The sequence below is a fragment of the Gracilinanus agilis genome, chromosome 2 (assembly GCF_016433145.1).
Source record: "Gracilinanus agilis isolate LMUSP501 chromosome 2, AgileGrace, whole genome shotgun sequence".
Classification (NCBI taxonomy): domain Eukaryota; kingdom Metazoa; phylum Chordata; class Mammalia; order Didelphimorphia; family Didelphidae; genus Gracilinanus; species Gracilinanus agilis.
In genome coordinates, this window is record NC_058131.1 from 637,418,370 (window position 1) to 637,433,565 (window position 15,196).

The window sequence follows — 15,196 nt, forward strand, 5'->3', positions numbered from 1 at the left end:
TCAGTGGGGATGGATTGATTGTAAACTGTGAGAAGAGGAGTAATACATAATAAAGCATGGAAGATCTGGGGGTAGATGAATTATAAAAGTTTACATTTCATCCTAGAAGCAGTAGGAAATAGTATGATTGAGTAGGAAAGTAGCAGTATCAGATCTGTAGTTTAGAAATAATCACTTTGGCAGCTATGTCAAGGATAGATTAGAGAGGGAAGTGATTTGGAAAAGAAAGACATAACTGAAGGGGATTGCCATTGTTAGGGGGGAGATGATGAGAGCTTGAACTACCAAGGTGATGCTGTGAGTAGAGAGAAAGGGGACAGATGTGAGAAATGTTGCACAGAGAGATATGGCAAAATTAGGCAATTGATTAGATCAGTGATGGGCAAACTACAGTCTACAGGCCAGATGTGGGCCCCCTGAAATGTTCTATCTGGCTGAGTAGGATACAAAACAATGAAACTTCGAAAGAGTTGCCTTAGAAACAGACTGACAGATGAGCATTTCCTTTCCTTTGGCCCTCTCTTTAAAAAGTTTGCCTATCACTGGATTAGATAATGTGGAGTGAGGGTGAGGGGTCAAGCAGGTGAAGTTGGATGATTGGTAAGATGGTGGTACACTCAAAAGAGACTGAGAACCTTGGAAGAGGTTGCTCTTTGGTGGGAAAGATTCATGATATATTTTTGACATGTTTGAAATGCCTGTAGGACAATTTGGCTATCTTATAGTGTCAACTGTGTTTTTGAAACCTCCAAGTTTGGCCCGGCCCTTTAGGAACTTGCCTTGGAGGAAGTCCCAGTCAGACCTATCTCCAAACTGAGCAACAGACCCTAAAGTACTAGTGATTCCATTTTAGATAAGATTAGTATGCAATTAAGTCTTAGGAATTTCTCCCACCATAATCAGACTCCTCCCCTAGTAGTCCAACTCCAGGTAGGAAACATCTTTGTGTATCCATTGCAAAGCATTAGCCCCTTCCTGTTAATCAAGCCCTGACCTCATCATTTCTTTTAGCTAATTTAGAACTAATCAATCACTTCCCTTCCTTTATTCCCCAAATGGTACATAAGACCCCCAAGTGCAGTTAGTCTCTGAAGAATCATCTTACGCAGTGCATTCTCCTGGCTCTGTGTGGTTTTAAAGGCTTGGCTTTGTGTGGCAGTGGAATATTACCAACTTGTCTCTCATCCTGATTGAAGATTTGGTTTTTCTCATCGTTTTACTGGTTCTGTGCTTTTCTAAGTTGACAATAGGCAGATGAAGATGTGTGGAAAAAGCTCAAGGAAAAGCTTGGGTCACGATATATAAATCTAGGAGAGAAATTTAAATTAATATGGATTAACGAATTTATTGTGTTGGAGAGTTTAGAAAGAGAAGAAAGCTTCAAACAGAGCTTTGCAGGGGTGGGGGTGTCTACCCACAGTTAAGGAGTATAATATGGCTGAAAAAACAGCAAAAGGAGTCCATGTCATGAGTAGGGGGTGTACCAAGAGAAATGTTACTAATATATGGAGGAGAGAGAGAATCAAGGAAATGGCAAAGAGGTAGCAAAGGTTGAGGTTTGAGAAAAGGCTATTATATTTGGTAATTAAGAAGGTAAGCGTAGTTTTCTGGATATTAACAAAGGAAAAGGGAAAGTTACAGCAACTTTCACAATTTCTCATTTAACTCCTTAGACAAAAGAAGTTCGCTTTTCCACTCAAAGGCAAGGTTTCTCAATCTACAACACGCCCAGGGCTGGGGCGCATGCGTTTGGGCGAAAACGCAGCCTGTTGAATTATGGGAATTGTAGTTTCAATTTCATAGTAGGCAGTGGTTGGGAGCAGCTTCCTAAACTCTGTTGACTATAAAACCACGTGACTCGAGGATATTGTACTTCCCCTTGCCCCGGAACAGGATGTTGTTGGTCCAGTCCATGAAACAGCCTTTTAGACCAATTGGCGACTTGGAACTAGGCGTTGGCATTTGAAACCGCCCAATCAGAGGGGTGTTCTGGGATCTGTTCCTTAAAGAGAGCGCTGAGGAAGAAGGCGGCAAGAAGTAACGGACGGTGGTCTGCCAGCGGACTACAAGGTAATCCGGGGAGGGGAGGAGGAGAGGAGGTGCGATGGTGCTACGCGTCGCCGAGGGCTGCGGTTACGATTTTTTTTTTTTTTTTGAGACTCGGGGCTTGGAGCTGGCCTAACCAAGGGGAGCCGCTTGGGTTCCCACTGTTTTCCGCTACTATGAGCGGACGAGGAGACGGGATAGGGCTGGGGCGAGAGCCTGGGAGAGGATGTTGTGGGATGAGGCGGGATGGGTGCGAGCTAGGTGCTAGCCAGAGAGTTTGGAATGGCTCCTGTGGGTTTGGGTGGAGGGGCAGCCTTAGGGGCACGCGCGGCGCGTGCTTGTGTGTGTGTATGCGTGTGCGCGCGCGCATGTAGAGCAGGAGGGATATGTGTGTATGTAGAGCAGGAAGGTGTGGAGGCACTCCTGAATTTAGCCTTGCGCAGGCGCTGTAGCCCCGCCGACTGAATTTTTCGCGCTCCCCTCCCTCCCTTCCCCCACTCCCCTCTGCGTCCGGTCCTCCCATCCCCCATCTCTATCTCCAGCCTTTCTCTTCCTTTTGGGTTCGTACTGGGCGCCGGACCCTTACCCCGCCCCACCCTCCCCATTGGCTGGGACTCCACTTGACCCTTCGGTGTCTGTTTCTGCAGATGACTGGGTCCAATGAGTTCAAGTTGAACCAACCTCCCGAAGATGGCATCTCCTCCGTGAAATTCAGCCCTAACACATCCCAGTTTCTGCTGGTCTCATCCTGGGACACCTCCGTCCGGCTCTACGATGTCCCTGCCAACACCATGCGCCTCAAATACCAACACACTGGTGCAGTTCTCGACTGCGCTTTCTATGTAGGTCTCTAGATAAAGAAATAGTTTTAGGGGACAACTTCTGACTTCCTTTATCTCGGTGAAAATATTTTAGGTCCCTTTGGATTAGTTGACTTAATTTCAGAGGTGTCTTTGTAGACTTGGGAGGGGTTGACCACCTTCATCTCGATATATATTACTGTTTAAGAGTCTCTTAATGCCTTTGGATTCCTGTAAATGACCTAGGGAGGCATTCAGAGAAAAAAAGCAGACTTGTCTTTGTTTTTAGAACAAGATTTTTTTTTTTTTTTTTGGTATCATGAACTCCTTTGGCAGCCCCAAAGATTTCCTCAGAGAACTTTTTTGTAACACATGAAGTAAAATATTTAGGATTATAAATGAAATAAATTATATCAAATCACAGTTATTAGAATATTTTAAAAGCCTATAGATCTCACAATAAGAAACTTTGTTTTTAACAAATGAAGTAAAATACATAGGAATATAAACAAAATCAATTATAGCATAATTATATCAAACCTATTATATCAATCATATAAAAATATAAAATTATCAAAATATTTTTTAAAAGCCCAAACCAAGTTTAGAGATCCCACAATAAGAAACCTTGGTTGAGAGTAATACTTAGAAAGTATTTGTGTATTTGTCTATTGTCTTCTCAGATATTTATAGATAAAACTACTTTATTTTATAGTTCATGTGACTTCCCCATTTGCTTTGCTACCTTCTAAAATATAGTAAATTGGGCAAAGTTTAGCTTATCAACATGGTTGGTCCTAAGTTTATAGGTCTTATAGACCTTAAGGTTTATAGATCTTAAAACTTGTTGGAAGTGTTATTCATTCCAAACTTAACAAAAAACATTTTTTCAGGATCCAACACATGCTTGGAGTGGGGGATTGGATCATCAGTTGAAAATGCATGATTTGAATACTGATCAAGGTAAGCTGGCAACATTTCTCATTTTGTATTTTGTAAACTTTTTAGGATGGAGATGTTTCTTTATCATAGCAAGATAGCATTCTAAGCAACATGTAATTGTAAGAATTAGAGTAGCTATTATTAAAACTTGAATTTATTTTTTAGAAGTACAAATTTCTTATAAATTATTGACCATCTTCTGCTTTACTTTAATAATAAAACTCAAGGGTCATCCTCATTGTTAAGTGCCTTGCCAAGTATTTGACTTTGTAGTCAAATGGTTCCAAACCATTTTTATTGCCTTTTGTCCTATTGGAATTTTGAGGGACTTTGCTAATTTAACTTTCTTTTCATTAATTCCAACTAAAGAAAAAAAGATTTGAGGTTCTTGAAATCTGTGAAATTAAAATATCTACTTTCTTGCCCTATTCTAATTATATTTGAGTCATTGAATGAATAATGCACTAATTTTTATTCTTAAATGAAATAACAAATCTTTTATTCTAGGAAGCTGGGTGGTGCTGTGGACAGAGCTCTGGTCTTGGGAGTCAGGATGACCTGAGTTTATATCCTGCTTCAAACAGTAGCAGTTTGACTCTGAGCAATCACAAAACCTCAACCTCAGTTTCCTCATCTGTAAAATGAGGATAAAAATAGCAGCTACCTTTTGGGGTTGTTTTGAGGATCAAATGAGATAATATATGTAAATTGATTTGCAAACCTTAAAGTATATACATGCTTTCTATTATTAGGAAAACAATTTGAGGCCTATGTTAGGAAATATCCATTCTAAATTTTTGCAGTGTGTTAGTGGCAGAGCTTGGCAAGTGCCCCAGAGTTCTTTAGCTTGATGCTTCTGAAAGTGTTCTTTGTGATGGATGTTTATACAAATATGTACATATATATACATGTACTCATACACACATGCATATATACACATGTACTCATATACACATACATATATACACATGCATATATATGTATACACATACTTATAATTAGATAGGAAAGGATTTTGGGGTGCTTTAAAGAAGATCCTGGGAATAGGTAAAAAGGCAGAGGAGAATAGAGACGATATTTTGATAAAGTAAATATGAGTATATGTTTCCTACAAGTCTTTTTTTTTTTCTTGGTAGCACTTCATATATAGTTTTAGATTAACTGTATCCTGCCATATAGCCATACAGACTAATTTAGACAAGCCTAATTTTACACTTGAAAACAAAGTTTCAGTCTATGGCAGAATGGGATTTTTTGGGAGTAGGAAAGAAGCTTTAAGTTCATAGGATCAGGAAATTATTGGAACTGGGAGTAGCTTTTTGGTTCCCTCAAATTATTCTCCGATGTATTACAAAGCTCACAAGTGGAAAGTTGAGCTGTTTTGAAAAAGATATTGATGATCTTTCTAGGTACCAAAGAAAAATAAAAATTTCAAAACAAATAATCACGAAAAATTTAGGTAGAAAACAATTTTGAAAAATAAGTGTTAGTTTAGTGTTTGGGTCTTGAGGCTCAGCAGACCAAATTCATTTTAACAACAAATACTTATTGAGGACCATTTGGTACGTGTGTCTACTAAAAGATATAAAGATAGCCCTACCATGGCATTTATGATCTTTTAGATATCCTGTACTGCCATATAGCCTAGCTGTATGTCACACCAGAAATGCAAGTTAAATGCTGTAGGAATTATAGAGGGAGGGAAGCAAAGAGGGAGTTACTTCTGGGCTGCTCTGGGTTGTAGAGACTTCTGTAGAGTGGTTGTTGCAACTGATTTATTGGCTGTAAGAATAGCTCATTTTATTGTTCTTATGAGGAATCTATTTAGTGGAGGCAATAAAGCTAGATGTTTCTCTTCTCTTCCCCTCCCTGCCTTTTTTTTTTTTTTTTTTTTTTTAAAGAAAACCTTGTTGGAACCCATGATGCACCTATTAGATGTGTTGAATATTGTCCAGAAGTGAATGTTATGGTTACTGGAAGTTGGGATCAAACAGTTAAGTTATGGGATCCCAGAACTCCTTGTAATGCAGGAACATTTTCTCAGCCAGAAAAGGTAGGTATTAATTTTTATATTAATAGAAATTATGATACTTATTTAAGTAGGTTAAATTGACTTGATTTGTATTTATTGAAAATGATTATATTTAGAGGTTTAGTGTGCTGTATCTTTAAAAACATAATTAAACAAAATCTTAAATAAACAGTGGGAATTACTATCTTTTGTCTTTAATTTTGTGCTTAAAAAAAACTTGACTTAAATATACTTCCCTGTGCTGTTCATACTGCAACTCAGGACAGAGATGCAACATGCTGCCATTTGAGTAGAAGCCATTTAGCAAAGACTGTCGATTGTCCTAAATTGGGTTCGACATGCCCAAAGCAGAAAATGAGATGAAACATCACTCATTTTCCTTTATGACCTGAGGATTCGTTTGAGTTGACTGTTAAAAGGGTAAAATGGGCTATCATTTCAATTTTAGTGATAAAGGTGTGCTACTATTCCTTGTTCTTTTTTAATAGTAAAAGGTATACTTAGGAAATTGAAATGTGAGACTTTTTTTAAAATCAAAACTTTGTGCGTAATTTTAACCCCTTGATAAGGAAGTGAAACCTGATGAAAGAACATAATTGAATATTCTCTTAACATCCTTGTTAGACTATCAGTTGGTAGTTAATTTTAAAGACAGATTGTTTTTTAGCAGTTTAAATGTATTCTTGCATTGAATCTATTTCCTTAGTGTAAATATACTATTCAGACCATGTAAGGCATCATTATATACTATATTGTATCCAAAGAGCCATTATTTTTGCCACATTGCAGTCGAATCTACTTCTGGCAAGACCTTTGTTCAGAATAAAATAATTGCATTGTTTCTAGTTTTGATTTATAGTTGTATGTAGCATGTTAAGAGCTGTGATAAATTGCTGACAGAATATCATATAATGGACAGCCACACTGAATCAAGCTGCTTATTGGTTCAGCAGGATTCATTATGTCACTTTTTTTTTAATACTTTCTTTGATAAATGTATATACCTTTTCAGTAGTATGACAGTGGTTTCACTTGATTTATGATCATTGGGGATAGGAAACATAGTTAGAAACGTATGTGTCACCTGTATAGTAAAGATTTAAGATAAGATTCCTGATGCGATTGTACCATTATAAATTGAGCTCTGACTGGATTCTGGATTCATAAACTTTGATATTTCATAGAACTTATTGGATTTTCTGTTAACAATGTTTTTGTTTTAATTCTCTATTGATAGTCCATGGTACATTTTGCTTACCTGGGGAATGTAAAAACCTCATAATCCAACTCTTGTAATTTTTCATTTTTTAAGTCATGTAATTGCTCCAGTTAATGTGATCAATGTACAAATTTAAGATCCCATTTTAAGGGACCATTGAATTGTTGAACATAATTTGGATCATGTGGCTAATATGTTGGAGAATTGTTTTACCAAGCAATTTTGAACATGCAGTATTCAGAAATTTCCATGATTTTTTTTGGTTCCTGTTTAAAATTTTTAAGTTCAGTTGTTACATTAAACTTATATTGGCCTGTGAACTGAATTTTTGGAAAGCACAGCTAAGTGACTTAATTCTATAGTTAGAAAATACTCATTTTTTTCCAGAATTGTTTAATTCTATATGATGTTTGACTTTCAAGTAATATTTTAAAATATGATACATATTTGCTTCTAGGAAAGGAAACCCATACAAACCCATCTTATTTAATTCAGCAATTAGTTAAAGAAAGTTTTAGATCTAATAGAAAATCTATTATGATTTCTTTTTAAAAAGTCAAGTTCATCATAAGACATTTCTGAGCCTGAATTAATAGTGCTTTAGTTGGTTTTTAAAAAATTATCTTTCCTGGGATATTAGCTTGCATAGTTTTCTATATTTTTACATGTAGAATAACATGATGAATTTTAGAGGGCAGGGTTAGAAGAATTAGTTTTAAATTTAAGTGATTTGGTCTTAGTAAATGATAATTGGCTGACTGAAGCATATTATATTCCTTTTAAAAGATTACTACAGTGAAGATATGCTACTTATGAGAATTACTTGGCCTTCAAAAGCCAAAAACTGCTGTCCTTATGATATGCTTCATAGTTCACTGAAAGCACTTTGTCTCAACCCTTTTAAAATTTGGTTCCTGGTCACCAGATTTTCAATGATTAAATATGTTTAACTTTGGGATAAAAATGTCATGTACAAATTAGCAGTCTTTGTATAATTTTTGATCTCCTTTAAAAGGTTTACACACTCTCTGTGTCTGGAGACAGATTAATTGTGGGGACAGCTGGTCGGAGAGTGTTGGTATGGGACTTGAGGAATATGGGCTATGTGCAGCAGAGAAGAGAGTCTAGTCTGAAATACCAGACTCGTTGCATACGGGCATTTCCAAACAAGCAGGTACTGATATTTTAAATATCATTAAATGTGAATATTGAAAATAAGCTCTCCTCTGTGATTTTTAAAATAACATTTTAAAGTAAACATATTGCTTAAAGACCTAAAACTTGAGTATACCTAATAGTTAACTTTTTAGAAGATTTGAGCTTTAGCTCAGTTATTCAGTTCTATTAGAATTTATGAGGCAGAACATAGATTGAAACCTGGAATTTTAGTTGTTGGAATTTTGTACTCTTTCTCATGCCATCTTAGAATGCTATTGCAACAAAACTGCCTTGAATACTTTTCCTGAACAGTCTTCCGTAGTTTTTAATCAAAAACAAATTCATTAGATAACAGGATAGACAAAACTCCTTTCACTGTCATTTAATTCATGAAGTCTGGAACTTTAAAGAATCTAAAGCTTTAAGACTACATTTATGCCATCCATATCCATAAAGCTTTAAGAGGAATTGGTAATGTGATTAACTTTTTTGTAGTTTGATGTGTTCCACTTACTGGACTAGAGAGAAACTTTTTCTAAGAGAAGCAAGTATAAACCTGCAGTCTGTGGATAGATTTTTTTTAGCCACCCTTCCATGAGTGCTTTTTTGGTGATGGAACCTGGAGTTCATTACTGTTAGAATAGATTGTGTTCCTTAAGTATTTTTTGCCTTTCAGAAAATAACTCATTTTTTCTTTTTGATTTTGATTTTTTTTTTAAGTATTCAATCCATCCAAAAATGTGTATTTTGTTATGTCTTTAGCCCAGGATTTTTCTTTGTGAGTTTATCTCCAGTTTTTGAATGGAAATTAATAGGAAAATAGAGCCAGTAAATTTTAATTTTTACATTAAATTCTTCAGAAACATAGTATTTAATTTAGACTGAAAGACAACTATATTTTAAGAGATCATTTTGAAAATTAACGTTTCCTTTTTCTTTAATCTTTTCACATTTCTTGCTATTATAATTTCTAAAGAAAGTAGAGGGAGGAGATTTTTTTGAAAAATGGTACCAACTTTTAAAAGTTTTAAACAAAAAGCTTAAATATGCCATATATGGAATTTTTCATTGTATACAAAGCAAGATTCCTGATTAAGGAAAAGTGAATGGGAAGGAGGGGAACCAGTATTTATGAACACCTACTGTGTGTCATTAGAAAGCCTACTTTGTGCTCAAGCAATGTTTTACAATGATCATTGGGGAAATTTGCTTTACTTCCAAAAATTATTTTCTGTTTGTCGTGGGCATTAATATGTTATCACTACTGGAGAAGATTCTTCTCTTAATTGAGACTGGTAATATCGATGTCTTTTCCTTAGAAGTGAAGCATTGAGCTAGAAAAAAATTCCTTCTTCATCAGATTTCATTCTTTTTGTATCAATCTCTTTGGCCTTTCCAGGTATCTCAAAGAATTGTACGGAAGCACTTAATCAGAATTTAAATTTGCTTGTCAAATCAACACATTTGTTGAACATATACTATATAAAAAGACACTGTGATGATGACTCAAATATGATATAGAAACCCAATTTTTCTTTGAACAGAAAGTATTTCTATTTAACTTAAGGAATTAGACTAACTGAATCACCAGTCTTTTCAGCATTCCATCAGCCACCTTTTTATTTGTGTTGGATTCAGAAAATAATGCTAAGTAAACTAACTAGATTTATAGATTTATTCTCTTCCTATTCCTATTGGCAGGGTTATGTGTTAAGCTCTATTGAAGGCCGAGTAGCAGTTGAATATTTGGACCCAAGTCCTGAGGTACAGAAGAAGAAATATGCATTCAAATGTCACAGACTGAAGGAAAATAATATTGAGCAGATTTATCCTGTCAATGCCATTTCCTTTCACAACATTCACAATACATTTGCTACAGGTAAATTACCTAGTAAAATGTAGTTTGTTGTACTGCCATTATTATCTTTAGAAATAAATGTTTGTAAAAATGGGAAAATATTGATTATTAAATAATGAGTTTTAATATTTAAATTTAATTTCTTTGGTTTTTTAATATTATGAAAAGTATTCTAAGAAGAGAAAAGCAGTGACAGGAATAATTTTATTAATTAACTTTTGTTCAATAACTATTAATCATATTGAGTTTCTGTAGTTGATATTCAGAAATACTGAATTTATATTGAAATTGCTTACAGGTGGATCTGATGGATTTGTTAATATTTGGGATCCATTCAACAAGAAACGATTGTGTCAATTCCATCGGTATCCCACTAGCATAGCATCACTTGCCTTCAGTAATGATGGGACCACACTTGCAATAGCATCATCATATATGTATGAAATGGATGACACTGAACATCCTGAAGATGGTATCTTCATTCGCCAAGTGACAGATGCAGAAACAAAGCCCAAGTGAGTATGCTTCACCTGTATTTGAGCCTTTTCTTGCATTCATCCTAGAATTTATTAATTTTTCCAAATTCATGAATAGCGTTGTTGATGCCTGATAGATAGTACAGCTGACTGTAGGGTTGGATTTGATTTTATCTTGTTTTCCCAAGCTTTCAATATCCGTAGGTTGATAGACGTATGATGGATAAAATTGTGCCTAGTTGTTTTGTAGAGAAGAATGTCAAACTCTTATTCTTCTTGAAAAGGCACCATTATTTGAATCTCTGGAGTTATTACTAGCTCATTGCTGCAAAATTAAGTTGAGGAATTCAATAATAATTTAGTTAAGCAAGTTCTTCTGTTTAAGAAATGTAAGAATGTGAAGTGTTAAATCTTTCCTCTAGAGATTATTTCACTGTAATATTTACAGGAATTAGATGAATATAGGACTTGGTGAAAAAAAAAGATTATTTGCCTTTTTTCTGGAATAGTCAATTTCCCTAGTTTTGAAAATCTGATAAAAGATGTCTTAACCCTTACATGTTAAAGAAGCTGCATATATGTCAGAGGAGAAAAGCTTTTTATTTGGAGACTTTTAACACTTAAATATGGTGTAATGGTAAGCGTAGGATATGATGCATCTTTATATTTCCCATAGCACCTAAAGTGGAGGCCTGAAATATAGTTGCTCCAGAGATTAACTTGTTGAAGTTAATTTTGTAGTTTCATTTCTAGTGATTTTATGCACTTAAACTTAGTTTTGTCACCCTCATCAGTTAAAATATATCCTGGCAAGTGGCAAAATAAGCACTCTGTATACTTTATTTGACATGCATTAGAAGCAAATAGAATTTGAGGCTTACTGGGTAAAACCTGTGCTCCTGTTTAATAAAATCCTGGTCTAATTCTTTTGTTATTGTTGATGCCCATTCTGATTGCATAAAGTTATTTCTTTTTTTTTTTTTCAGTTTCTAGGGAATCACATATATAACAGAATTTGATTTTAAAAGTCAAAACACTTTGCTACCTTAATTAACGAGGGAATATCTACTTAAAATCACAAAAATTTTAAATTAAAAAAAAAAAAAAGACCTTTTTTGGTTTACTACCTAAATGTCATGAAATTACTTGCCTGCAGTGAAGTTATTTTGAAGAGCATAGTTGGAGTGGCTGTGCTTTTGATTATATTCATGTTTGGATTTTGTACACTATCAAATTTGAATATTGTGGCACTGTTTGAACATAAATGTAAGCATATAAGAAACTTTTTCACTTTTTTTTTTTTTTACTAGACATTAAATAATAAAGGGATAGCCATTCCTGTGCTATTTGTTTTTCTTGCTTCATATAGTTGCTAATTCTGAAGGCTGCTTCACTCTGCCTCATGAAGAGGTTAATCTACAATTAAACAATATTTCCTCTTGGCTCTCCATTATTTTCTGAAGCAGATGGTTCATCATTTCCTGGGCTTTTAAACAAAGCGAGGTTAAGGTTTAGACTCTTGGGAATCAGCTAGTTTTCAATCTTATTAGGGTGCAGAAGGAAAACTAATAAGAACCTCATAACATCATTTTGTGACTGTAAACAATTATTTATTAGCAAACAATTGATCCCAGAAGGGCAAATTGTTTGAGTCAGTAATGAGCTGAGAAAAGACAGAGCATATCTGTGTATTTGGAAAATAATTGTAACGTAATTGCAGTACATTTAGACAGGCATCTATTTGGACCTGTTTCTATCTCTAAGTGAATTTTTGAAAACATTAATGAGTTTTGCATACTATTCTGACATTTATATGATTCTTATGTCCATTTCAGTTGCCTAGCCTCTGGTGATTAAGACTTTTTAAAATTGTAGTGAGAATGAAATTCATTTCATTATGATTTTTGTCCAAAAATAAGCACTAATTTTGGCTTATTTCAGCTGCCTTCATCTAGTAGCATTTTCATTTATTAAGTTTAGAAGCCAGTTTTGCTTTATTTTTTTTAATGCGGGCAAAAAAGGATATCTTTTTGAATAGTATTTTGTTTTAACCACAAATCTTCTTGATTCTTGATGCTTTTTTTTTCTTGTAACTTTTTGTTAATAGAGAGGAAGTGTTTTTTTATTTTACAAGTATTAATTTCAATGGAAAATTAGTGTAAGCCTTCAAACCATCTATTGAAATGTATTTTCTTCATTGCAGGTCTCCCTAATCTAATCATCTTGTGGAAGTGTGGCTTCTCTGTGGAAAGTTTTTGTGTACTTCCTACAAAAAGATACATTTGTCCTTAAGGGATAATTTATAGTAAATGTATATGAACTCTTGTCATTGGATTTCTTTCTTTTCCCTTGTCTTAAAAGAAACATGTATATGTATCATTTAGTGCTTTACAAGAAAAAATTTAGAATCAGGACTCTGTGTTCTTCTTGTAACCTGAAAAGAAATTTTTATTTGGAAATTTTTAACCCCACCCACCCTCCTTGGCCTCAGCAGCTTTAGCTGTTTTGTAACACAAACTGCTACATATTCCCTATTGAATAAATGGATTTCAGAAACTTTTAAAATGTTGCATATTTTAAAGTTTGGAAATTAGTGCAATCTACATTATAATGGCTTCCATATATCAAAATTGTCCTTTTCAAGAGCATTCTGAGGGTATACTTTTTCCTTTTAGAGCCACAATTCCATTTTAATTATATTTACTTCTGATATTAAGTTTGGGACTTAGTCCTTGAAAAAATGATCCCTTGAAGCTCTACTACTATCCATGTCTCTTGAAGCTTTATATCCTTGTTGTGCAGGTCAGATTTACATTCCATTTGTATATAGCAGGGCACTGGTGCCAACTGTTTTAGCTTCTCAAACTGGTTTTGGAACTTGTGAAAGTCAGTGACCTTTTTGTTCACTTCTTTAGTATATCCAGTGTATTAACATAAATCCTTATATTGAAACAAACTACTTTTTGCCTAGAGAGAAGTATATCTAGGCACCAAATTCTAAATCAAAAACCCTGAGAGATGGCAAATGTTATAGAACATTCATGTGTTGTTATAGTAGTCTTCTATAAATTAAATATTTTTGCAACCATTTGACTAAATATAAACCGTCTATAGCACTTAGAGTTGACTTTTAAAATCATTATTTTTTGTATCCACTTCATTTTGAATTTTCTTCTATTTTTATGTTTCTTACAGTGATGTGTCATATAGTGTAGGTGCTCAATAAATATTGTTGAATTAAAAGCAAATGGCTCTCCCTTTCCCCTCAAATTCAATAATGTGATACATAGTTTGAAATAACTAGATAATTATATTAACCAAGATGTCATCTACTTGATAGTTCTTTTCTGGAGAGGCTTATAATACCAATAATATATTTGATTGGTCTTCATCATGATGGTTACTTTTTAGTTTGGTATGGGTAGGTGGAGGCTGTTTGTAGTGACAACGGTAAGTTACAACCTCAGAGTTCATTTCTTGATCTTTAAAATAAAGGGATGGAGGTGTTTAACTAGAGATAAATGAATTATGATGTCTTTTTCCTCTAAGATGCTGAATAATGCAGATGATAATATAATTGAACATTGTTCAGAATTGTGATCCTTACTGTATTAGTGTTTGATACTTTGTAATATTTCATTATAGGAATACATTGTAAAACTGTTGTTGGAATGCTTTATATTTCCATGTAGCTGTTCTGCTTTCAAAAGTTTCTAATCTAGAATCTACCATTCATTAATTTGTTGGAAAGTCATCTAATCTTTCTGGGTACCAGTTTTTTTGTTTTCAAAATGGAGAATAAGACTAACTGATATTTAAGTTTTCTTCCAATTCTAATTATTTGTTTACCCTCTATGAATTCATTATAATTTAACTATTTTTCCTCTCTTCTATCAGTGTTCCCACTGTCACTCAGTTTTAGAATCAAAGGATTTTGAAACCATGGATCCGTCTTTCATTCTTTGCTCTTTCTATTTCCAGTCAGTCATCAAATCTTATTAGTTCTACTTTAAAAACTCCTTTCTTTATTCCTATTTACCCAGTCAAAGTGATTATCACTTTATACCTGGACTATTGTAATATTTTTCTAATTGGTCATCTTTGCCTTTATGTCTCTGTTCTGTGTCACATATAACTGGACTCCATGCTTGATCTCAGCAACACTATGAGAATTCTCTTCCTTTTTTTGAAGCGATCAAGTTGATCTTTGGGCTAGAAGCTTTGCTTCTATTTTAAATCTATTTCTAAGCTCCAATTCAGGAGCTTTAATTCAGAGATCTATTATAATTTACTGTCTCTCATATTTTGGTGTTCAGTTCTGACACCCACTCTTCTCTTGTATTATCCCTTCCACCACATAACTAGTTCAGAAGAGTATTTTCACATAGTTAAAGGAGTATTATGTACAAATAACAAGGTTAGGGTTGCTAGGTATTTGAGTATGTCTACAAGCCATATAGACTAGGTGGTATGCATCTGGAACTTGAAAATCTATTTTCTAGCTAAAGTTTCTTAGACCTAACTTTCCCTTATAATTCTTTCTAGGGTCAGAAGGCTTTACTCTAGTCTTTTCTCCTTTTCTGACCTACTTTGATATTAATGGACTCTTATACTGATGATAGATATTTCTTATCTTAGTGCTTTGGACTGAATTTATTTGCTTAT

At 34.3% G+C, this 15,196-nt stretch overlaps 1 protein-coding gene across 3 annotated transcripts in view; it reads left to right on the plus strand.

Moving 5' to 3' along the window:
* The first annotated feature begins 1,981 nt into the window (after window positions 1-1,981).
* The window catches only part of BUB3 (BUB3 mitotic checkpoint protein), a 40,134-nt gene continuing 26,919 nt past the window's right edge, over window positions 1,982-15,196 (plus strand). The window contains exons 1-8 of one of the 3 annotated variants that reach the window (XM_044665664.1): window positions 1,982-2,070; window positions 2,694-2,888; window positions 3,740-3,809; window positions 5,690-5,841; window positions 8,055-8,213; window positions 9,899-10,076; window positions 10,354-10,570; window positions 12,735-13,096. In XM_044665664.1, the coding sequence (XP_044521599.1) occupies window positions 2,694-2,888; window positions 3,740-3,809; window positions 5,690-5,841; window positions 8,055-8,213; window positions 9,899-10,076; window positions 10,354-10,570; window positions 12,735-12,744 (981 nt within the window). In that variant the 5' untranslated portion in view covers window positions 1,982-2,070 and the 3' untranslated portion in view covers window positions 12,745-13,096. Of the gene's footprint in view, window positions 2,071-2,693; window positions 2,889-3,739; window positions 3,810-5,689; window positions 5,842-8,054; window positions 8,214-9,898; window positions 10,077-10,353; window positions 10,575-12,734; window positions 13,097-15,196 lie in introns of those variants that run through there. The other 2 variants (XM_044665663.1, XM_044665665.1) reach the window with 2 other exon arrangements.